This window comes from Ictidomys tridecemlineatus, chromosome 8, assembly GCF_052094955.1.
Source record: "Ictidomys tridecemlineatus isolate mIctTri1 chromosome 8, mIctTri1.hap1, whole genome shotgun sequence".
NCBI classification, from domain to species: Eukaryota; Metazoa; Chordata; class Mammalia; order Rodentia; family Sciuridae; genus Ictidomys; species Ictidomys tridecemlineatus.
In genome coordinates this window covers 2395806-2421009 of record NC_135484.1, presented here as the reverse complement: position 1 = coordinate 2421009, position 25204 = coordinate 2395806, and the positions used below count along the sequence as shown (strand labels likewise).

The following is a 25204-nucleotide window of genomic DNA, read 5'->3' as shown; positions in this document are numbered from 1 at the left end:
CAGATGTAAATTTTATTAAGCAGCTGAAATAACTGGGGCATAGGATGCATTTTCCACATTTTTCTCTTCATCCTCCAAATAAACTCTTTAGCCATAGGTAGCTTCAATTTCTAGCCTAAAAGTAGATATGAAGCTTTCTGTTAGTTTTGAGGAAAAGGGGAACAAATTTCCACCTCTTGGTTATACTTAAAATGTTTGATTGTGCCAGGCACCATCAGCCCAGAGAGTGCTCTTGGAGTTCCGGCAGTGTCCTGTGGCCTCCAGACCAGACGTCTGGGCCTTGTCCCCAGCTGGCTGCAGGAGCACGCCGCTCAAGGAGCAACCGCCTGCCCTCCTCTGCGGACACAGCCCTGCCACGTGGCTCCACAGAAGCTCAGCAGGGCACATCGCTTTCACTGAAGATTCTGAAGATTCTCCACCAAGCACGAAGCCCACCCTGAAGTAAGCTGAGGTCACACAGGTTCAAGCTGAACTGCGTGGCGAGTCTCCCCTGAACCTGCCCCTGGCCTCTCTCTTGCCACGTTCTCAGGTGCAGATGCTGTGGGAGGGAAGGGCCAGCAACCCATGCTGGACGACCACGGGCCTTTGCCCACTGGCTGCACAGGGCACACAGGAACCACCCAGCTCGTGGACACCACTCAGGTTGTCACACATTGAGGCTAAAATCACATAACTGCTCGTGCTGGGACAGAATTCAGGCAGGAGGACACACTGAGGCTCAGCCCATCCTCCACCCTTTCCCTGGCCCTTCCATCTAGAATTCTCTTTGCTCTTGCTACTTACATGGTGGAAGGAGAACATGCACAGTCACCTGACACCGAATCACAGACACAGGCTTCTGAAAATGCAGCTCTAGGTAATCTCAGCATGGAGTGAACATCAGAATGTACCCTAACATGTGGGCCTGGTGACATGATCTTAGGGGGCCACCCGCTCATACGCCGGCCGTCACAGATCAGAGTTACGTGGTGCATGACTGTACTTCAATTATGAGAATAACTTGTCACAGAAAAATGTAGGAAGGCCCGAGGCTAAAATTCACTCAAGGCGTCCAATTCATCAAATGGTGCAGACCATTTGCACATGCAAAACTCCACATGCAAAATTCTAAAGTCAGGCCTTCCTCAGACCCTGTGCAAAAACCGACTCAAAATAGACAGCATAATGGGAGGAAGACCGGCAGCCAGTCATCAGGTGGCAGGGTGACGGCTGGACTGTGTATAAACCCTCCGACAGCTCAACCACAGTGATAAAAACAAGAAACTAATTTTAAAAATGAGCAAAGGACTCAAATGGACATTCATCCAGAGAAGACACACAGTGGCCAGTACTCCTAAGAGAGATGCCCAACATGGCCGATCATGGGGGAAGCACAAGTCCAAACTGAGGGACTGAGGCCCGGGCTCACCCTCCGGCACTGGAGAAGCAGGGAATTCGCCCGAGAAAACCCCTCACCCGCGGGGAGAGCTGCTTTGGGGAAAGGAGAACAATGAAGTCCAAGGAACGCGCAGCGTGGACAAGGGCGTGCAGACCTGGGGCGCGTGGGCGCCACCTGTTGGTGGGAACTCCAGTGTGGCAGAGCGCACAGTGAGCCGCCCTCTGGAGACAGGCGGTGGGGGGCTCAGGGCAGCCTGGGTGGCCTCACTGCGCTCAGCTGTGCACCTAGAAGGTAGCGAGTTCAAGTGGGGGGCTTCACCACGGGTTTCTCAACGTGACATTGCCAACACGAGGTGTGTGTGCCTGGCACGACAGGGTCTGCAGCCACAGCCTCCATCCTGATTCCTGGGCTGTTTCAAGACCTTTCATTTGAGACTCCAGACAAATGTTCTTTCTTCCTCCCTTCTCAAACCCCTTCCCATCAAGCCCTGACCCCTCTGGCCAGGCCCTCTCTCTCCCTCGGAGTGGGCCACAGCCCAGAGCAGGTCTCCCTGGACCATAACACACACAGGACCTCGGCACAGCGCAGGGTGACTGCCCATAGGCCAACCCCAGTCCTGCAGGCCACAGCACGCGCCCTCCGGCCGCAGGGGTCCCTCAGAGGGAATTGCCTCTGACTAAGAGAATCCCAGCTTCCTGGCTCTTTGGTATCCCACGTGCAGTGACGTGGAACAGTGGCCTGATCCTTCCCTCTCAGCCAGGACTGGCGAGGCCCATGCTGGGCCCTCACAGGTGGCAACTTCTCCCCCTGCCCATCCCCCTCCTTCGCCTCCCTGCAGGTTTGGTCCTGAGAGTGCCTCCCTGTGCGTCCCCGAAGGAGCTCCTCATCTCAGGGTCTGTGTGCCAGGCAGCCAGGGCCAGGATCCATCGCAGACCCCCTCCCTTGGGCTGCTGCTTGGCCGTCCTTCTGCTCAGTGCCTGTCTGACCCGTGGCCCCGAGGACAGCAGTTTCCCTACAGCAGCAGAGGGGCTCTCCAGGCGTGGCTGGGAGGACCATCTACTGCCGCCCACACTGCCCCTCTGACCTCTACCCAGCCATCACACCATCCCCACGCGGCCACGCAAGGTGGATCAAGGCCAAGGGCAGGGAGAACAAGGCCCTGGTGTCAACACCCGGCCTCCTGGGCACCTCTTCAAGGTTTGGCCTTCCTGCGGAGGCTGGACCTCACCCTCCTGGAGGGAGCTCCCTTAGGGCACATGTGTGCTTTCCTCTTCTGCAACAGCCACCTTCTCCTCCCCTGGAGGAGAACAGAAACCATAACAGAAAGCGTTTCCAACAGAATATACTCCACGATGCACACAGGCACACCCACCACAGCACGACGGCATGGTGGACAGGCAGAGGGACAGTGTACATACAGTGGGTCAGAGCACTGTGGTGGACGTGGTGGACAGGCAGTGTACACACACTGGGTCAGAGCACTGTGGGACCACAGAAGAGCACAAGATGCTTGCTGCATTTCTCCTTGGACCTTGAGAGAGAATAGGGAATGTTTCTGATGATTAAAGGAAAGGGCAAACAGGAAGAAACTAGCTGGGGCGGTGAGCTCTGCCTAGCCCAGGAATGAGGAACACACAGGGCGGCACAGGGTGGGGGAACCAGCCTCAGCTGGACACACTTTCTCATGCAAGGTCACAGGCAGCAGAGGCTGAGCTGAGGGCCGAGGCCAGTGCAGATCCTCTTCCCAAGAACCCCAGAGCCAGGAAGAGCCCTGGCAATGTGGGAAGGCCTCACCACCCACCGCTCTCAGCTCAAAAGCACAGGCCAGCTTCTCAGCGGAGCAGACTCTGAGAAGGACCTGCGGGTGTGTCCTCTGTCAGGCCCACTCACATCAGGGAACTAACCGCATCTCGAGACACGTTCTCCTGAATCCACCTCTGGAGGAGAGTGCTGGCAAAGCCGAAGCGTCACCTCATGTCAGTGTTAAAGGTGGCTCTATCAGGCCCAGGAAACTGGCAGGCTTGTACAAAATTTTTAGTTTTGATATTCAATGCTGTAAATTTGCGTTAACCTGGGAAACAGCCTAAATTCATAAAAACTGTGAAACTGAAATATTTTAAAAATGTAGTTTACTACTTTCAAGCACTTATAATTAAAGAAACGAAGTGCTAGATAAGAATTGTTGAGCCAAGACTTTGCTCATAATACCTCAAAGAGAAAGTTAATTTATATTTTCATATTAAAATGTCTCTTTGCAAATAGATCTTGCCAATGCATTAGAAAACAGCTTGCTGTCTTATATAAGAGCAATTTAATTGGCCTAATTAAGATATTTAGCAACCTTTTTCTCCCTTGATAATACAAATGATCCCAATACAAAACGCTTAATGAGGGCTCTCCCTGCGCAGGATGGTGTCCCTTGTCTTAGCCCTCACAACCAGGAAAGAGACAGTGTCTCTCAGTATCTTGGGGATTGGACCCAGGACTCCTCATAGACACCAGAATCCAGGGATATTCACGTCCCTGGTGTAAAATGGTGTGGCACTCACGGGTCACATTTGCAGTAAACCTTAAATCATCTCTGATTACTTATAACACAATGCTAAGTAACCATCTATAGAAAACTTACAAATCTAATGTCAACACTAGGAAAATAGTTGTTAGACCTTGCTGTTTGTTCCATACATACAGACACATTTTTCCCAGTATTTTCAATCTGTGGTTGACTCAATCCATGATGCTGACCTCGTGGATACCCAGGGACGACTCGTCAAATGTCCCCACAAAAGATGGAGACGAAGCTTAGAAAAGATGGAAGAGGTAGATTCACAGCTGGGTGGTGTGGTGGGTGGGCTCTTTCTTACCCAGTTCAGTGTCTGGAACAGCAAAGATTAAACTGCCTACCCTCTGTATTAACAGGGCCCAAATTAATGGAGCTTATGGCTAAATATAGATGCTTCTTTCATATCATAACGTTTGAAGCTGTCACTCCAGAGTCTCTGTTTCTGAGGTAAGATGTGCTTTTGTATAATTTGCCTCCAGGACAATTCACATTGGTGGAAGCTGACAAATTCGTGCAGTCACGTAACCACCAGGACCTGAAACACGCACACGGCCCAGTTCCCGCTTCCTCCTGCAGCCCACTCTTCCTGGAAACCGCTGCTGCAGGCAGAGAAGTGGGCCTGGCTTCTGTCACTGAGCTCACATCTCTGAGACGCATGTGCTCTTGCACACACCTTTGGTTTCTTTGTCGCCGAGAAGAATTCCATTTGTAGAGGGCAACACAACTCACATACTACACAACACTGAGGAACATCTGAGCTGGGGGGGGGGTGCTTGTCATGTGCTCACTTGCCACCCTCATATCTTTTGTTAAAATGTCTGTTTTGCATTGGATGCAGTGTTGCACATCTGTGATCCCAGGGGCTCTGGAGGCTGAAGCAGGAGGATCACAAGTTCAAAGCTAGCCTCAGCAAAAGTGAGGTGCTAAACAACTCAGTGAGACCCTGCATCTAAATCAAGTACAAAATAGGGATGAGGATGTGGCTCAGTGGTCAAGTGTCCTGGGTTCAATCCCCCGTACCCCCTCCCAAAAAAAGTCAGTTTTGCCAGTTTTTAAAATTGGGTAATATCTTCTTATTTTCTAGTTGTAAGAACTCTTTATATAATCTGGACAGAAATCCTTTATTAGTTGGGTGTGTGAAAAATCTTCTCTCCCCTTCTGGCCAACCTATTAACTTTTCCAACAATTCTTTTCAAGCACATGAGTTCTTATTTTTATGAGGACTCCCCATTCTTCCTTTAGGGCTCATGCTTTTGTGTCCTGCTTAGAAATATCTCCATCTAACTCGATTAGTCATGATTAGTCATGATTTTTCTATCCGTGTTATTGTTCTAGCTCTTACATTTAGGTAAACAATCTATTTCTAGTTACTTTTGTAAATTTTGTTTCAGGATTTATCTTTTTGTTTACAGATATTTAGTTGTTCAAACTTCATTTGTTAAAAAGACTTCCACACTGAATGGAGCAGGCACCTGTGTCAAAAACCAATTGATGGTAAACATGGAGGTCTTCTTCATTCAGTCCAGCGACTGACACGTCTAGTTTACGCCAGCACTGAGCTGTCTTAATTACTGTCTCTCTGCGTATGACTTTAAAATGCACAGTGAGTCCTTCAAATTTGCTATTATTCTGCAAAGCTGTTTTAGCTATCCTGTATCCTTCACACTTACATATAAATTTAAGAATCACCTTGTCAAATTCTGTGAAGAAAGGTGCTAAGGTTTTGATTGGCATTGCCCAGAATCTCAAAATTAGCTTGGGAAGTCAGCACACTCACACACTGAACCTTCTGATTCCTGAATGTTCATTCTCTATTGTCTTCTTCTGTCTCTCAGCACGTTTTGTAGTTTCAGTATATAAACCTTGCATGTGTTTTGTAAAACTTAATCTTAAACATTGAATGGTTTAGATGCTATTGTGTATCACTGTAATTTTAATTTCCATTTTTTGTTGACTAGATAAGTACAACTGACTTTTTATATTTACCTTTTTATCTTGTAACCTTTCTGTACTCATTAGTCTTAGTTGTTTTTTTTTTTTTTTTTTGTAGATGTTTTGGAATCTTCTATGTACATCATCATGTGTGCAAACAAAGGCGATTTTAGATGTTTCTTTTCAATTTATATAACATGTTTCCTTTTGTTTTTCTTTTACTGTTTTACCAATAAATTCCAGTGTAATACTGAATAGAAGTGGTGCAAGTGGACATCCTTGTTTCCATTCCTAGGACAAACCACTGTCTTTCACAGGAAGCACAGAAGGCTTTTGCAAGAGATCTTACAATGTTGAGGGAGTGCCTGGGTTCGTAATTTTGAAAACAGTTATTACAAATAGATTTTGAATTTTCTCGGGCAATTTTTATGTATTTTCTGAGATGATCACAAAGTTCTCCTTTTTAATGCATTAAAATGAAAAACCATTTATTTTCATGTATTAAAATTTTTATCCTTAGAGTTATTTCCAGCCAGTGATGATGTATTATTCTCTTCATAGTTTGCTGGATTCAACTTTCCATTTATGTTTATGAGAGACATTGACCTGTGACTTCCTTCCTTGTCTCTGTCTGATTTGGGTCTCGGGTGATTCTGGCTTGATAAAGTAAGCTGGGCACCCTCTCTCCTTCATTTTCTGCAAACGTCAGTGTACAATTTGGTGTTTGATAGAACTCACTACTGGATCCATTGAGTCTTGAGAGCTTTATGTGGGAAGGTTTTCACTTAGGAACCTAGTATCTTTAGGAGACCTGAGACATTAGAGCGCAGGTATTTTCTACTTACCTGCCTTTGAGTTCTCTGATTTCCCTCATGACTGTCCAGTCTGTTAATTGTCTGTTAAAACAACAACCACCCTTCCTCTCCCGCGGCTCTCAGGAGTGCCCAGCTCACCCGCTGCCTCATCTCCATGCTTCTCCCCTCTGGGGCGATTCCTTACCCGCCTTCTCCCCTAGACCCTCTACCGTTCTGACCACAGTGACGGGTGGGTCCTCTGTGCTCTGCACCTGGTCAGTTCTGAAAATGGGTGGTGGGTGCTCTTCTGCGCGAGGACGTGTCAGGGGCGAAACGCTGGGTGTGGACGTGGGAGAGCACTGACCACCAGGTGGACAACGCCACCCGGCGCTGGGAAGAGCGTGTCTCTTCGACAGTGGCCCTGGCTTTGGTCATGCTGTTGTCACCTTGCCTTCAGAGTTTCATTGCATTCCAACCCTCGAGGGGGATGCTGTGGCTTTGCTGTGTTCACTGTGGGCCCTGAGGTGACAGAGGGTGATTGCTCTGCCCCCAGCTTCTAGCAGGTGCCCACACCTCGCCATCCCCCTGGTGAAGACCGACAGTGGTGTTCCTGCTGAGGGACGCATAGTGGGCCCGCGCTTCCTGGTCCTCCTGGTGCAGACTTTGTCCTAGCAGGGGTCCTGGGGATGGCCCTCTATCTGGGCAGCTCACGACAGCGGAGCTCCCTGACTTCCCCAGCAGCGGCTCCTCTCCCCGGCTTCAGCTCAGGACCCGCAGGTGTCCCGGCTCTTCCCAGGGACGTGGCTTCCCCTGTCTACCTCTCCTTCAGGCCAGCAGCGTGTGCCTGGACCTGTGGACAGCTGCTCCTGTCCACTCACTCAGTGGTCTGCCGCTGTGCAGGGAGGGCCTCCTGACCCTCTCAGAGCGCTGGACTTGAGCATCCCTCCACCTCCTGGCACGGTCCTTCTCCCCATCTCCCCGAGACGTTGAGTTCTGCATCTTATGAGAGAAGATTGGGGAGCTGGGTGGGGTTTTAGTGCCTTGGCACATGGAGGGGCTCCCCCAGGTCCTGCCCTGCACTGCTCTCCCAGGTATGTCCAGCAGGGCTGGAGAAGAGGGGCTGGGAGTGACTGTGGACTCCCTGTGCGAGGGCCGCTGGGACAGTCCGCTCTGTTCTCGTACCCACAGTGGTGGCGCCTGCCTTCCCGCCTGTCCTCTGCCCAGGTGAATAAGCTCCGCCCAGCACCCCTCAGGAGGTCCCCATCCTTTAGGAGTGACTTTCTGTCTGATGGATTCAAGAAAAACTTTGGTTTCTTAGGTGACCTGGACCTTTCATTATAAACCATGTCCTCCTGAGGCTTTCCGCCTCCTACCCTGACCTGGAAGGCCAAAGGTTTCCTTCTTGTCTTGGGTTAGCCATTTGTCTTCTACCCATAACCTGACCCAATATCTCTCCCTACAGAAGGAAAATCAAATTTTCATGTGAGAAATGGAAATGAAGAATTTTCTCTAATTTGCAATTAGCTTGAGCTAGTTTTTACTCCTGTGTTCAAGACACACACAAACAGCACTGACTGTGTGTGTGAGCAAGCATTCATTGGCAAAGACCCTAAGTCACAAATCCAAATCCCTCCATGGTGACGCCTGAGTCATGAGCTGAGTACCTCAATCTCTAAGAGCCTCATACGCGGTAGTCAGCAAAGCCTTTTGCTAAAATTAACAGTTGGAAATCAATGCCTGTCCAGCAGAGCACCGAGGCAGCTACGATGGATTCTTGCAAGTCAGTACAACGTGCTGAGGAGGAGGGAGATTTTAATCTGTCAAGTGGACAGCTTTTGACCTTCCTGACCTATGGCTTTGGGGAAGGCATGACGGAAGTGTCCACCCGTCAGTGACAACGGCACCTGCTCATGCAGGAATATGCTCTTACTTTTGAGAGGCAACATGAAATGCTCAGGAAGGAAATGTTACAGTTTATAGGTTGCACTTAGAAATGCTTCAGCAAAAAATATTAGCAAAACAACAAACAAAATCCAACAAAAATGATGCGACTCCATGTTGAAAATTGTCCCCAGAAAAACATTTTATGGTTGATTCCTTCAACTCAGGATCCAGCTATCAACTATGTCCATGCTGCACTGTGTCTTTCTGATATCTCACCCTTGGGCCTTGGACTTTTCTCTAGACAGACTGAACACTTGTAGAGAGTACCCTGTGGAGATGGAATCATGCCCCAGGCATCCAGTGCCTGTCTCAGAACCTCTGAGGGGGTTACAGTAGTCCCCCTGCATGCAAGCGTAAGACCTCCAGTGCACCTGTGAAGTGGATCGGTACGGAACCCTATGTACACTATGCTTTTTCCTATACAAACATGCTGTGATAAACTTTCATTTAAAAAAAAAAAAAGCTCTTTATAGCTTCTCTTTGACATATCCAAATTGCCAGCACCACTCATGCACTTTGGAGCTGCTATTGAGTGAAATGAGGTCACTTGAACACAAGCCCAGCAGTTCTAGGACAGTTGATCTGATAATGGGAGGGACTGCTGAGTGACTAACAGGTGGGGTAGTGTATACAGTATGGATACCCTGGACAAAGAGATGGTTCACGTCCCAGTCAGCATGGAGCAGGACAGCGTGAGATTTCATCATGATCTCAGAAGGGTCAGCGAATTAAAACTTGTGAATCATTTATTTCTGTAACTTTCCATTTCCTATTGTCAGACCACAGTGGAATGTGCATAACTGAGATTCAGAAATTGAAACTGCAGATGAGGAGGGATCACTGTAAGGATCTCGAGGCAGGGAGACCACCCTGGGTTTTCCTGGTAAGTTTAATGGAACGTCAAGGGCCCTTTCCCAGCCAAGGCAGCCGGGATGATGGGATGGCGTATCTCTAAGTGTGTGGAGATGGGCCTCAGCAGCCGAGGAGACCCTCGCCACCACCCTCTGAGCAACCTGAGGGTACACCGGGCGTCGGTCACTTGTTTCTTCACAGGACTCTTCTCTGAGATTTGGCGGTTGGGGTTGGAGTAACCTTCTGCGTTGTTTTATGACTTTGCCACCGACCCTTGAGACTGAAATGACCACTCCTGCTGTGTAGTGTCCTGGAGCAGAGGACACATGGCACAGCTCTTCTCAGCTGCCTTTTGTGGGACAAATTCTGAAGAAACATGTATCAAATAAATAAGCAGATAAGTGTGTTCTGCTCACATAGTGACTTCAAGGAAGGGAAAGAAAATGGAGAGAGGAGGACTGGAATGTGCCGTGTCTCAGGGTGTACTCTAAACGGATCACTGTTTCCTAAGCATGAAATCAAACTGACGCACTGTGCATCTTAGAATGGGCTCCTTTGAATTCATGGATTTAAAACCAGACGCCATCCCAGTGTAAGAGCTAGGGTCCCGTAAGGGGGAGGCAGAAGGACCGCGGCCAGAGAGGGAGGATGGAAGCGGAGTCGGAAAGGGGAGAATAAGCCACGGTGGCTCTGAAGGCGGAGGCAGTGCCTGAGCCAGGGACACAGCGGCCTCCAGAAGCTCCTGCCCAGAAGTGCATCTTCCACCAGAGCTCGCCAGGAGCCCACACGCGGTTCCAGCCCGGTGCGCCTATGGGCTTCCACTCTCCAGGACAGTACAATTACAACCCATGTTGTTTAAAAAAAAAAATTAATTAAGCCAAGTGCCATGGTTCACACCTGTAATCCCAGGGACTCAGGAGGCTGAGACAGGAGGATCTCAAGTTCAAGGCCAGCCTCAGCAACTTAGTGAGCTCCTATCTCAAAATGAAAAATAAAAAGGACTGGAGATATGGCTCAATGATCAAGTACCCCTGGGTTAAACCCCTAATACCAAAAAAAAAAAAAAAATCTAAGTAGAAAAGACGATCTATCTTTCTGAAAAGTAACGAGTTCAACTATTAACAACAACTGGTGTTATCTGTGTATATAGTAAAATATTTGTTACACAAGCAACAAACTCAATATTAACATAAAATCTAGATGCCATATGCCGCCTGCTGGGAGAAAGGAGATCCCCTTCACTGTTCTGGAATTCTGCCCCAAACTGCTCCGGAGCTTCCAGAACAGGCTTCTCTGGAGGCCGAGTCTCCATGCCCTCGTCCTGAAGGGCTCTGCACCAGCCCTCCACCTGCACCCTGGGGAGAAGACCCCACCCTGGGAGCCTGTTGGGCCCACAGAGACCTTGAGAGCCGGATCCGCAGTCCCGCGCACCTCCAAGTGCTCTGCTGCTAGACCGGGAGAAGCACCCCCGCCCGGTGGGTGTCTGCACCCCAGGGAGGCCTGGCCTGCCTCTCCTCACTCTCCACAGCCACAACTGCCCAGGGCGCAGCTCCCTCCACACCTGAAGACAGACAAGGTGTGACACCTCCCCTAGGGCTGCAGAATGATGGGGGTGAGTCCCCAAATTTCCATGAAAGTCCTCCAGCAAGACCTCCCCTTTCCTTATCCCCCACCGCAGCACTCCGATGGGTGCAGTGTTTGACGCTCAGCCGTTCCTGGATGTCCTATCATGGACTGCACTTCTGTCCTATCATAGACTGCCTGTGCATACCCCGTGCAATGCGTCACATCTAACACTCAGTTGCCTCCTGAGCCTCAGAGGCTGACCTAACCAGTAATTATGTAGCCCGCGTCCAACATGGTTTAAATGAAAGCAGAGTGTTCCCGACACACCAGGAGAGGGAAGCCCATTCCGCAGGTTCCCAGCGGGGAAGGAAGACTGCGCACACTAGGCCCCTGTTGCGCTAGCCAGGTGAGCTCTGGGGCTCTCCTGCTGCTTGGAGGATGATCACCACCAGCAGTCAGGGAAGGCTGGATCCAAGTGAGTCTAGTGTCAGGAAAGAGGCAGAACGATGTGGTTCTCAGAGTTACAGGAAGGCGAGGTGTGGACACCAGCATGAAAACCCAGCTGCAGAGGCAAAAACCCCACACGGTCCGAGGCTGAGACTCTCTGGAAGGCACATGCAGCAGGAGCTGAGAGGCTCCCACAGCACAGTGCTCGACTTCCTCTGACACAGCAAAACCACAGTGCTGTGACCCTCACTAAGGTACAGGGACCAGTCAGTGTTGTGTAGATGGAGGTGACGGATTGGTCACAGTGGACCCCTGGTCTTGATCCAGCTCCCAACAGATCTGTGCTGGGGGTCTGCTCTGGTCAACCTCCAGGTCCCAGCCTCAGCGCAGGTACCTCTGGATCCAGACCGGCTGCAACAGCCCACCCCAAGCTCTGTCTTGCCCTGTTCTGTCTCTGCACAGCGCTTACCCTGCGGGGAGTGAGGCTGCTGGCTACTTGTCTATTTGGGAGGACACTAACCTCAGATTCATGCTGGCAGAACCCTGGTGTCATTGTAAGGTGCTGAGCAAACAGCAGGCACACAACTACGGCTCCGTGCACAGTTGTTGAAAAAATAGAGAGAGGCAGCAGAGAGAAGGGGGCTGATCAGCTTGAGCCAGTGTTCAGCTTAGGTCAAGAGGACAAGGCTGGCAGGCATCGTGCCTGTGGGCACACCTGAGCCTTTCACAGCTTCAAGAGGGAACTGGGAAATTGCCCTCTTGTTGTATTTACCTGGCAATTTGGAAATCTGCACTAATGTGAGCTCTGAGAACAGGAGCCGCAGCTCATTCAGGTTTCTGTCCCATGTGCCCAAGAGCGTCTGCCTCCTGCAGATGCCGAGTGAGTCTAGGCCTGGAGCCTTGCCCCTCACTCTCTGTGCCCATGAGTCATGCCCTGTGTGCCCATCCATCCCTCATGAGGCAGGAGGGGCCAGGAGTCTGGAGACCAGATCCAGGGTTCCCCCAGGAGCCTCTGCTGAGAGTACCGGGTGATGCAGCCTCCGCGGTGCTGGTGACTGCTCTGTGCATTTGGCACTGCGGGGTGTTTTAGTACTGCATCCCGGAAAAAATATGTTTTGATGATTCCCTAGAGATTTTTATGACTCACACAGATTGCAGAGCTGCTGTCTCCACACCCAGCTGTGTGCGTGTTCCAGGGGAGTCTCTCACTGCACATTCCTTTTTTCTCATCACAAAAAATCTGAAAGTAATAAACTATATGATTTTGTAGCTGATACCCTGCATCTTACCCTAACACAGATATCTGTGGAGGAAAATCTTCTCAATTAAATGTGTATGTGCCCTTTCTTAGCATAATTACTCAAAGTACCCACTTGGGATTAATACAATATAAGAAACTTAAATAATTCTTGCAATTCAATAATGAATCCCCCCTAGGACAGAGATATTAGCCAAAAAATCAGGGGGTATAGTTTTCAAAAACACCCCAGCTAAAGCTCGTCTGGGGTGTTCTGAATGCTTTTAGAGAATGAATCTTTGTATTTTTCTAATTTGAAGAGGAGAGAGAGAGTTTTGAAGAGAAAGGGCCCTGGAATTCCAGCACAGGGATGGTCTGGGAGCTCCACAGCCGGGCACCTGCCCAGCATTGCTCTCCACAGGGACAGAGGCCCACCAGAGACCGAGCTCAGGTGAGGGCCCGGGGTGACCCCACCTGGAGTGGGCGTTCCCCCGTGCTGAGCAGGAGGGAGGTGAAGGACGGGCACAGGAGGCCTGGGCAGGGCCTCTCTGCTACCAGAGCACTAGGTTGGGTTAAGGGCAGAACAGAAGGAAGAGACAGACAGAGCCTGTGCCCACGCCCAGGTTCATTTGCTAAACTCCACATCCAACGTTGGGCACCTCGGGGATCCGTGATCCCACAAAACACACGTGTAGAAAGAGCTTTGGTTTGAGATTCCCTTGTTCCTGGGTTCACTGCAGGCCTTAGCCTAGGTCCCGGCCCCCTTCCCGGGGCCAAGGAAGATTCCAGGCCATGAAATCAGCAGCACACTGAAGGCAGTTCTCACTGCACAGAGCTTCAGTCCCTGCAGCAGGACAGCTGCACTTCATTCCTGGGCCAACACAGGAGCCTAAGGACACGGGGCAGGTCAGGGCTTCCTGTGGCCTGCTCTACACGCAGGACACAGGACAGGCCGCCTGATGAGGTCTGTGCTCCTGATGCAGCAGCAACAGCCACAGGGAGGTGCTGGACTGTCACGGGAGGGCACTGTGCCCCTGGACAGCCCCGTCCTCCCAGTGGGAACACGACGGGGCGCCAGGGTCACTTGTGCTGTGCCCCTGCACCCGCTGCCAGGCAAGGCTCCCCATCGGGGCTCTCAGATCGCAGGACACTTCTCCAGCTGGTGCCCGGGGTCTCCGAGGACGTCCCTATTCACACCCACGAGGGAGCTGCCACCTCCCACTAAGCACTTTGGGAATTGTGCAGCTGCAGACTTGGTTACTGAAGCGGAGAAGTGGCTGTCAGGACTGAGCAGAGCTGCACATCACGCCCACGTCCCCACCCGCGACGAAGGACCAGCACTCTGTGGATGACCACAGCCACACTCCTTGCTTTCTGTGAATTCTTGCAAATAATTGCCACGTACACGTCAGATCTCATGCTGCACCAGCGTCTGTTGCAGAACTGTGATCTCTCTGCACTTCTGCCTCAATCCGTGCTAATGTTCCTTGGCGCCAATGCACCACCGTCTCCCCACGCGGTTCAAAGAGACGTGGGTGTGTCGCAGCTGGGCCACACTTCCCTTTCCGAAGGCCTGACGTCAGCACCGCCTTTTCTAGAATCTCCGTTAGGATCCCCGTGTCCCTGGGCTTCTCCAGAGGAGCACAGCAGCTCAGGCGTGAGGGGGCACTCTCAGCCTGAAACCAGACGCCCGTCCTCGGCCCGTTTGCACGCAGACCTCCACCGGGTACCGTGCCCCAGGAGGAGGACAGAGCCCTGGCAGGCGGTGCGACTGCTGCACAGCCGCGGGCACACGGTCTGGCCCCACGTGCTGCGCAGAATGGTTGTTTCTCTGAGACCACCAGCTTCTAAAGGTGCCACTGGTGTCTTACAAGACAGATCACTTCACTGATCTTCTCTCGAGACGGCTAACTACCTCTCCAAACGACGCTTGCATGGCTCCTCATGGCTTTACTAGTCCTCGGCTTCTTTACTCCTCTTGTCTCACTTCTATTCAAGCCAGTTGAGACGGCATTTTCTTTCCTTTTTAGGGGAGCAGTGAACCTCTGTCTAGGTTCCAGAGACAGAGGGCAACGCGCTGGTTCCACGAGGCTGCAGGGACGGTCTGGCCTGTTTCTGCACACCTCCACCAGTCCTTTCCCTGGCCTTCGCCCCACGCCCACGCTCCGCCCAGTGGAGAGGGTGCAGGTCGGAGGCACCACTGCTCGGGAAGTCAGGGAGTTGGTCACTGCAGGAGGTGACGTTGGCAGCCGCCCCCAGGCACCACACCACCTTGCCAGGGGCTGCGGGCCCGGCTCAGGACCTTCTCTTGCCTCTGAGCTGCTATTGTCCCCTCCAGCGTCCTCTGGTGCCCACCGATGGGGCTGTGTCAAAGTGCCAGCCCTCACCACACAATTCCTCTTCCACTCTCAGAATCAGTGGGGGTGCGGAAACACCCCAGTGGTCACAAGAAACAAGGTAAAAACATGCTGATATTTTAACCATTCCCTGGGTCTGACCAGATGGGAAACGGTTTTTATGATGATTAGTCAATATAACCCTGAAATCTCGGCACTTCAGAAACCACACACTAAAAATTCCAATATTTTTATAGGCTTTTCTGTGAAATGAGAGTTCACTTAAAAACCGCTCTGGACCTAAGAGTACATTGGGCCAAGCATGATGAGACAGCACAGGCAGGAGCTTGGTGTGGTCTGGTGCTTGGGAGATCTGGCATCTGCGCCACGGAAATGGCCAGCCCAGCTTCTCCCACCAGTGCCACTGCTGCTGGCTCTCCCAGCTGGCCTTGGTCAGCTCCTCCCTCAGAAGAGGAAGCACCGCCGTCCCTGTCACCATCCGCTAGCCTCCTTCCCCACGGTGAACACGCGGCCTCCTCACCACCAGAGTCTCACGGCTCGGCTGCTGCAGTCTGCCGAGGACTCTTGGGCAGCGTCCAAACAGGTTTCCTAGACAACCAGGCGGCAGGTCGCCTCTGGACCCATGACAGATTCACTCAATTAGCCCTACACACCAGACTGCACAGCAGCGCCTGGGAACCTTCTAGAGGCCCCTCACCCTGCGAAACAGCATCGGGGCCAAGCAACACACTTACTGTCACATTAAACTGTAAACTGCCTTAGCTCTCCTGATGTCCAGAATCCCAACTTCTGCTTATCTGCAAATCATCTGCAAACGGGAGCCCAACCCACGAGAGGGTGCCCGCCGTGCACCCAGCAGGCACCTGGCAGAGGCTCACAGAGTTGCCCTGGGACCTGCTCCATCCCATGCCAAGACCCTCCCATGGATCCCTTAAGAAAGGTCTCCTGATGGGACCTGCTGGCATCTCACCGTAGGGATTACAGGGGACCTGCCTGTGTGTGTCGAGTGACATCAGACCAAGCCCACCTCCCCAGGAGCCTACACACCCTGCACACCCGGGGCACCCCCGACCTCCTGAGCAAGGAAGCCTTTCCCTCTCCATGGTGAAGGAGAAGCATGGGGGGCTCTGGGGCTCAGAAACAGGCTTCTGGTCCATCTTCCTACCAGACCGGGGTCCTTTTCCCAGAAGCTGGACAGAGCCACACCAGGAGGCATGATGGGACAAGAGATAGATGAGAGACTTATGTGAGAAATATGAATGTTTCACTGAGATATTTATATGAAAATATAAAGATATTGATATTGAGAAATTTATATGAAATACTGAGATATTTATATATATAAAAAAACATTCCCAAGTGTTCTTCAGAAAGTTAAGGAAGTAATTCCACAAAGAGCCCTGTGGATTAAGGTCATCAGGGTGGCAGGTTCCGATGTCCCCCTATGCTCTTCCCAGAGAGCGTGGTGTGGCGTGGGCCACAGGCTTGGCTGAACGATTATTTTTTCCCTATAAGATGAACTTTTAATGATCACACATGTTCAGGAGGCAAAAGGTATAAGACTTTGTATATCCAGGTCCCCTCTTTTATCGGACCCACAAACCCTTGAGTTACAGAGTGCTGTGCCTTACCACTCTGAAGGCCAAGGGCAGTGCAGGGAGAGAAACTCGACTCTAACAAGAACCAAACAACAGCACAGGACCCCAGCCCGGCCTCCCCCGGCAGCTGTGCTGAGTCTGCCTCACTGACCTTCAGAGCAGCCGTCAGAAACAGTGACCGTGGCCAGTATTCTTACATTCGTCCCACAGACACTACAAATGTATCTGAATTTCAATATCATACTCCTGTGAAGTACCTGGTACCTCTATGTATTTAGGAATGCTCTTTTTTTACTTCTTAGGAATGAAAAAAGACTAATTTTGAATCATCTAGACAAGGAAACATCAGGAAATAATAATTTCCACGATCTCATACTCCATTATCAAAAATAACTTTTCAAGAGGCCAGCTGTCTTCACCGCGTGCCTGTGACAAGGTCACAGCTAGACTTCCATCAGAAAGGCGGGGTGTGGGCAGCTTGGGGCGAGGAGGTCTCAGGGGTACATGTTGTTAACCTTACTCTTGTTGTACAATGTTAGCTAATACAATTCTCTGGTCGCTTCTTAAGGACTTGTGACCATATCCTGCACTGTGGGTTGCGTGTCTGCCTCCCCCTAAAGTTCACTTGATGAAATCCTCACCCCCTGGATGATGCTGTTAGGCAGAAGGGCCTGGGGAGTGGTCAGGTCCTGAGGGTGGAGGCCCCCTAAGTGGGATGAGAAGCCGGCAGCCCCTCCTGCCCTGGGAGGACACTGAGAGGTGGCTGTCCATGAACCAGTAGGCAGGACCTTGCCCTGGCCTGAACTCGTGGGTGCTTGACCTCAGACTTGCCAGTCTCCAGAACCGTGAGCCATAAACACCTGACGTTAGTATGCTGCCAGTTCCTTCTGCTTTGTTACAGCACCCCTTCGGACTGAGCCCTCAACCCGATCCCGTAGCTCAGTTGGACCTACAGGATGAACAGTCCACCCCTTCTCCACGAGCTGAGTGCCACGAATCTGCTTCCAGAAGCCAAGTGCCAAGTTACCACAGTCATCTGCCCTCGGTAAGTACCCTGCAGGTTCCCCCAAATGAGAGCTCCTACAGAAGCCTGGCAACGCATTGTTGCTAAGAGTGGTCGCTGTGGCTGGGTGTGGCTCAGAGGGAGAGCGCTCGCCTGGCACATGCAAGGTGCTGGGCTCCATCCTGAGCCCCACACAAGGGCTGATATAGAAAGAGTGGCAGCCGTGGCTGGCTTCCCCGGGCCCTCCTCACTCCGTGTGGAGGGGGTGCCTGCCCTCTTCACCCTGTGACTTTGAGCACCCATCTTTCCAGGCGGCCACCAGCTCGTGTCTCCCTGCGTTTGGCGCTGGGGCCCTGGCAAAGCAGAGCTGCACCTGCTCTCCCAGGCAATGCCACCCACAGGGCCAAGATGAATGTTTGTCCACAGCAGCAGCAACATCACTGCAGGCTGGGGAGAGAGCCGCAGAGGCCAGAGTGGGGAGGCAGCCCGCTGGCTGACGATGGCAGCTCAGTGGGGTTTTCCTTGTTTCGCCAACGTGTGGTGTCACCTGGTCATCAGGTCCAGTGACAGTGGGCTTGAATTCGTACTGTGTGCCTGCGTTAGATGGTAGGAGAAGGCAGATCTCAGCATCTGAGAAGACTCCTCAGGCCAGGAGCGTCCACTGATCCAGTCCCCAAGGATGCAATACTCACAGCCATTTTAAAAGTCAACAGAGTGGCAAATGCTGCCTGTGTGTGGCGCCCAGGTGCCTGGCCAAGCAGACTCAGGTTGCCACATGTTGTCAACTTTGTCCACACCCCGTGCTTCCAGCCGTCCTGGGCAGAATGTCTTTCACAGTGACAGAAACGTGCTTACTGGATAGACTCCTGTCACCCAGCTCCGTCTCCACTCAGGTCGCTAACAGCCGAGGTCCCCCTGGCAGGTCTGCGCACTTCTCTCTACCACACCAGAGTTGCCAGGACACCTCCCCTGACCAAGCTAGGTCCCGTGTCCTCGCCTGGGTCAGGAGCAGCGTCCTCCAGGGCCCGAGAGCAGGAGGTCACACAGCCGGGCCCAGCTCGTGGCTCCTCCCTCTCACGCCCACATGGGGTGGCATCCGTAGCAGTGCTCCCTGCTCTGCCAGCCTCCCTCTCCCCAGCCCCTCCTCACAGCCCCCGCAGCTCTCCTCTGCAGACCCTCATCCACTCCATGCCTCTGGAAAGGTGGCCTCCTCACAGACAACCCTCAGCCTGGTTCCACCCCCACCTGAGACCTGGTTACAACACCCACAGGTGCAGTCGCTGTTCCCTTCTCCTGTGCCCGCTGCACCTCCTCATGGTGGACTCACGGTGGCCTCGCAGTAATGAGTGGTCGCTCTCCTGAGAAGGCCTGACCGGCTTCCCAGAGCCTTTACCTCCGCCTGTGGTCATCCTTCCCATGGGCACTACTCCTTGTGGGGAAAGTCACTGCATGTGACACTCACAGGACACACATGTGTGCGTGGTATGTTGTGTGCATGTGTGTAGATATACATAACTACCTATTTAACTAAAATGACCACATATGAGCCACGGATTGTAAACATCCACTTCTCCCCTCTACTCCACCCTCCAGACCCAACCTCCCCAGCAATCAGGCTTAATGAAACATGCATATAGTTACTTCTTCCGCAGAGTCTTCTGGGGTGGGCTCTGTGTCCAAGCTGGGCTCCTCCTCGGCTGTCTGTCAACAAAGACAGACGGTAAACAGTGAGCAATGCGAGGTTCTTGGACATAGCTTCACAGAGGGCACAGAGCAAAAGGAGGCTAATTAAATATTTCACATGAGCTCGGGGGACACTGGAACCACATCTTGGTCCCTTTCCACCTGAATCTACTTGTGACTGTACAATGCTTCATGCAAGAGATGATCGTTTATGTAACAGGCTGTAAGTGTTCATGTCCAAAGCCACGGATCATTAAGTCCATGGGTGTGTCTAATTTCCCACACAGCTGAAAGGTGAACGAGGTTCATGCAGCCTCCCACCAGCAAGGGCAGGAGACATGGATTCCCATGAAGCTCAGGCCAAGGCGGCCAAGATGGAGACAGGGATGGCGGACGCGTTGCAACCACTCCATCTGAATGGAACAGAACCACAGTCTCAGGTTAAGGCTGGAGCAATTAACAAAATTAGAGAGTGAAGACCTGGCCCGTAAAGACGTAAAGCAAAGTGTCTGTAGCACATAGACAGGAGGCTGGATCTGGGTCTCTGCTCACACTTAATGACTTGGCTAATGCTTCGGAGGGCCTCGGTTTCCACAGATACAAAGCCAAGCACTTCACAGTGCTCACTGCCTGGAGGTGTGGGAAGATGCACTGAAACGACACCTGCCGCAGCGACATGGCCTCCCTCGGGCCACGGACACTCCAGGTTAGCTGCCTGATCACTGCTCCCACCTGGGCACCACGAGACTCGCTGCCACACCAGCTGCCTCCGAGTCTCCAGGCGTCATGTTTGATGGGCACTGTTTGGAAATGGGGGCTTTTCCCTTCTCTCATGCATTGTGACACCCAGAAAGAAGAATCATGCTAACTCTCCAGGGCAACAGAAATGAAACCGGTCAGCTCGGGCTGACGGTCTGGCCTGCACACTGGCCTCCTCCCCAACACACCTTCTCCCCAAACGTCCTTGGCCATTGTCACCCTGCCGAAAGAAAGCAGTGACTGCAAAGTCTTGCTTCGAGATTCTCCTCCACTTGCTACAAGGTGACTCACAACACCCTGCCTGCTCTTTCTCTCCACCTCCTTCAGGGGTTGTCTAGGGTCCCAGCTTCTAACCAGCGCAGGTTTCCTAGTCCACACCCTCCACCTCAGACCCCTCAGAACAGTTCAGGAGACCACAGTCCGTTCCCTGGACAGTCAAGTGAATCTCCCCTGCTCCAAGCTGAAGCGGAGATGGCTTTGGGGGGAACAGACGGTGCCGTGAGACGGAGGTGAGGAGAATGACCACTGCCCGGCCTACGACTGTGGGCCTTCCAAGGGCACGAGGGACCGGCCAAGGGAAGAGCAGCAGGAAGAGCTGCTGGAGGGGAACGGGAAGCCAGGACGACTTCCAGCCCTGGAGTAACTAACCAGCTGCTAAGCACCCGCCGGGGCTGACGCCGGTGGTCCGCTTCCACCTGGCAGGTTGTAGCCGCGTGTTAGGAGTCAGCTCTCTGCCTGACTACAACGCTGTACTAATTTTATTTTTAAAGCAAATGGCCATCAGAACTAAAGTTTCATAGCTGATGTCCTCATGAGGAGAACATCCGGCATTTGATGACACCGTGGAGTCCACAGGCCACGTGCCCTCCAAGGGGCTCGGCTTGCCTTCAGCATAGGAGACCTAGTTACCACCATGGAACAGAAAACAGGCTACAGAGAGTAAGACCTCCCTGGCTCCGGGTTCCGGACCCCGTGGGTCGCATGTTTTTAAGGATTAGAAGTTCCCTCAGGAATCTGAAGTGCTTCGGATCGATAGTTGAGCTTGGATCCTGTGGATGGGCTCGGACTCCTCTGCATTCCCAGGATCCTGGGGTTTCCCACCCCACCTTAAATCCACGCACACCACGGGGCCGCTGTTCTGAAAGACGCTCCCAGGAAGCTGGAGGGAAATTTCTCTTGCTTCAGAGGTTAACTCATCCGCACCCCCGTGTGGTGGTGTGCACAGATCAGTGGCTAAAGCTCCACCGTTGCCTTCTCGCTGGGGCACAGGCAGCCCGCTGCCCGTCAAGTCAGCTTCCAGCACTTTGGATTTGCAATCCTTTTCAGGGACAGGACACCATTTATAATCATCTGTACTCATAGAAGCATGTGGTTTATGATCAGATAACAGTTTTTATAACCTGTTCATGGCCCATCCATTTTCCATTAACTTCAGAAATTTTAAAACACAAGCTGCCTCTGGGGGTTTTTCGTCCCTGGGACAATGTCAAGCCCAGAGTCCCAGCAGGAATGCTGCAAGGCCGTTCACCCTGACCCTGTCCTCCCCCTGAAGGGGCTCGGGGCTCAGAGGCCTTTCAGCTGGCACCTCACCACAATGCCACCGTCATGGTAGCCAGAACCTCTCGGGGAGCCCCAGGAAATAAGAACTTCTGCCTGACTCGTCTGTTCATTCATTAATTCACCTTTTAGAAAAATCAAATCTCTCTCAGAAAAAAAAAAAAAGAGACTGTGTTGGCCACCCCTGGAGGAAGGTCTCTCCCAGGCCTCAGCTTCCGTGCACAGAAGCACATTTACAGACTGGTCAGCAGCCAGAGCTGGTGCCATCCTTCCAGAGCACCCCCAGCACTGGCACCAGCCTGCTCGTCTACAACAGGGCCCCCGCCCGAGCCAGGCTCAGCAGCCCATCCGCCCCGCCACACACCTCACGCTGCTCAGAAGTGTATTAAATATAAAATACCAAGCAGATCAGCCCCTAAACCCGAATCTCTCAGCAGTTTAAAATCGTGTCATGTGAATAGTACTGAACTTGTGATCTTGGCACTGGGTGTAGGGGGTGAGGCACAAGTTAAAGCTGGGATTAGTTGAAGATTCTGTAAGTTATCAAAACAGCCATTTCAAAGGCAATCTGAGCGGTTATCAAGGCAGCATGGTACATGTAAACTTTAGGAGATGTTAATAACTTTGAGACACTTTCTCTTCTCAGAGAAACGTTTGTTGGTCATGTATAATCCCAACGGAGCAGGAGACATTCCTGGGATGGGGAACCCCCACCCGCACCCCCGTAGCCAGGAGCCAGGAGACCCGCGCCTCCTCCTGCTCTCTCTCCCGCACACCTCTCCTCTAAGCGTCTCCTTCAGTCTCCTTCAGGACGGCGCTGCGCCCTCCGCTGTGCCTTACAAGACGCTCAGTGTTTGCCTTCCCCGCCTTGCCTGGCCAGGGCAGAGGGAGGCCCGACCTGAGAGCCACCTGCTGCAGGGCAGGCACGCTGACGCAGACCAGTGTGGGACACCGAGGCTTTCACGTGCAGGCCAGCGGAGCACCCCGGGGGGCGGCCGAGAGCAGCGACTTTCCCTCCTGTTCCTCTGTGTATTCACACCACACATGTCGCCACATGTGCACACACACGGTGCTTACGTGCACGCACATGTGCCGGAACACACATCCACACACACTGAGCCCCGAGTCTCTGCCTCACACTGGTCCCTCTGTAGGTGAACAGCCCGTTTGCTCGGCAAGCTTCCTCGGGGTGCTGTGGAAACGCACCTCCCGCCTCCGGAGCACTCACCTCTATCTCCATGGGCTCCACCTCTATCTTCTTCCATAGTTCCAGCAACTGTGCAATCGGCATTTTAAAAAACTTTCCTTTTCTTCTGATCAAATATTGATAATAAGAAAATAAATAGAGGCACTGAGCAGTCCAGAGACGCAACCAGACAGAATGTGAGAAGCGGAGGGACAGCAGTGGTCACCAGCACAGCGTAGCGGCGAGGAGTGGATGGGGTGCCTGCACTGGGGGCTCCGGGTGCTGGGCAGGGTCCCTGGCGTCTTCAGTGTAGCCACTGGCGTGCGTCCGGCTCTGCCAATCCTGGCTCCGGGAGCTGTGGCGGGGAGAGGGAGCTGTAATGGGCTGCAGAGTGCACGCTCCACTCGCAGCCTGCAAAACGGGTCCCTGCCCCCCACGGTGCCGCTCTCCTCCCTCCCCTCACTATTTTACCTTAATTGGCTCTCAATGGGGTGAAAGTTGAGTCTGAGGAAGCTGTTGCTGCCATAGAAACTGCATAGCAACCAGGGCTGGGGAAGAGGGAGGAGGGACTGAGGCAGGTCTGCCCTCCCTCCCCACCTCTGGGCATCTCCCAGACCCTCGGCACCACTGTCAGCCACTGCTAACCAGTCAGGAGGCAGATGCAGCAGAGCTGCCCTGCATTCACATTCCCGGACCCCTACCTACGCGGATGCGGCAGAAGAGCAGTCACCTCACGGTCCTCTCCCGGGATTACTGAGCCGAGCAGCCTCTGGCTGGAGGGCTGGATGCCCACGCCTCTGTCCCCAGCCCTCCTGACCAGCCAGCCGCAGGGCCTGAGCTGGCAGCAGTGTCCTTCTGGGGGAGGGTGCAGAGACAGCAGCTCCACACAACCACAGAGCTCTTGTGGGCAGGACGGGATTTCTTGGGAGAGAAATACTAAGCAAACAGTGCATCATGCACATGATCTCATTCAGTTTTCCACCCAGCCTGGATCTTAGAGTCCCACGTCACAGGGGAGAGAGTCCTGAGCTTGGGGAAAGGGGGGTGCAACACACCCCCCCTGCACCACCGGAGATGGAGTCCTGCCTGACTCAGGCTGATGAGCTCAGCTTCTCAGAGGGGGATCGTCAGTGAGGACAGTGTTCCAGGGAGACATTTCCTGCTCTTAACTCCCCGGGGGTGGGGGTCTTTTGTCTCCCTCCATTTCTGCCACGGGAAGAGAGACTGTCCTGGGAAAACAGCCAGCTAGCTCTCTGAGTGCTAGCCTGAGTGCCCTGTCCCTTGGGAAGCAGTGACAAAATCCATCACAGTCAACCTTCTCCGCTCTGCTCCTCTCCAGGAGGAAGTAAGCTCATCTCTACAGCAAACACCTGTGTCTCTGAGCACGTGTCCATGAAATGGCTAACTGCTTCCAACAGTTACCAATCCACTTCTTTTCCATCTTTATAAATTCACCAATAAATCTAGTTCATTAGAAAAACTGAAAGCTCGAATCCCAGATACACCATATTTCATAGCAAAACAACAGCTCTGAAGTGAACAGAGGGGTTCTACCTAACACTGGTTTTATCGTTCTACGATATGAGGGCAGTGAGGACCTTGATAATTAATTCTACTCAAAACAACAACAATATCATTCATTTTCAATTGGACCTCCCTCCACTGACAGCAGAGTGGCTTCCAGCATGCAAAGCATATTAAGGTAACCTGCTTATATGAAAGGTCACAGATTAATAAGAGACAGATGGAGGTGCTGTTCCTATCATAAAGCCAGAAAAGTCTCCCATAAAACATAGTGCTGAACGGAGATGAAGAACATTTACTTTGATGGTTGAAGGTGTGAAACTTCTTGTGAGCTGTCTTTAAAGCTCCTGTCGTGCAGGAATGTTCAGAGGTGGAATGATTGGACTGGGAGAGCTGTGACCTTCCTGTCCATCCTGGTTTGAACAGGTGGTGACTGTAGGCAGGTGGTGACTGTAGGCAGGTGGTGACTGTAGGCAGGTGGGGCGTGGCTGGAGGAGCTGGCTCACTGGGGGTGTGCCTTGGAAGGGTGCATCTTCCCTGTGGCCCCATACCCTCCTGCCCCCTCCTTCCTAATCCCACCGCGAGCTAGCATCTTGCTTCCACTGGGCTCTTCCATCCTGAAGTTCTGCCTCATCTTCAGCCCAGAGCAATGGAGTCGGCTGTCTACAGACTGAGACCTCTGAAACTGTGAGTCTCAAGTAGACTTTTCCTCCCCTAAACTGTTCTTGTCTAATGCAAAGCCACTAAACACTCCTATAAGCCATGGAGGGAGGGTGAAATAGGGTTTTTTTGCTGTGTGTCTACAAAGTCTACAATTTCTGGAA

At 52.3% G+C, this 25204-nt stretch overlaps 1 protein-coding gene across 4 annotated transcripts in view; it reads right to left on the bottom strand.

Annotated features, from left to right (window-relative positions):
* Rps6ka2 (ribosomal protein S6 kinase A2) overlaps positions 1-23733 on the bottom strand; it is a 290124-nt gene extending 266391 nt beyond the window's left edge. The window contains exons 1-3 of one of the 4 annotated variants that reach the window (XM_040283560.2): positions 23558-23733; positions 22899-23211; positions 19313-19372 (exon numbers count right to left, since the gene is read on the bottom strand). In XM_040283560.2, the coding sequence (XP_040139494.1) occupies positions 19313-19372; positions 22899-22961 (123 nt within the window). In that variant the 5' untranslated portion in view covers positions 22962-23211; positions 23558-23733. Of the gene's footprint in view, positions 1-19312; positions 19373-22898; positions 23212-23327; positions 23348-23557 lie in introns of those variants that run through there. The other 3 variants (XM_040283561.2, XM_040283564.2, XM_040283562.2) reach the window with 3 other exon arrangements.
* Between the last annotated feature and the right edge of the window lie 1471 nt (positions 23734-25204).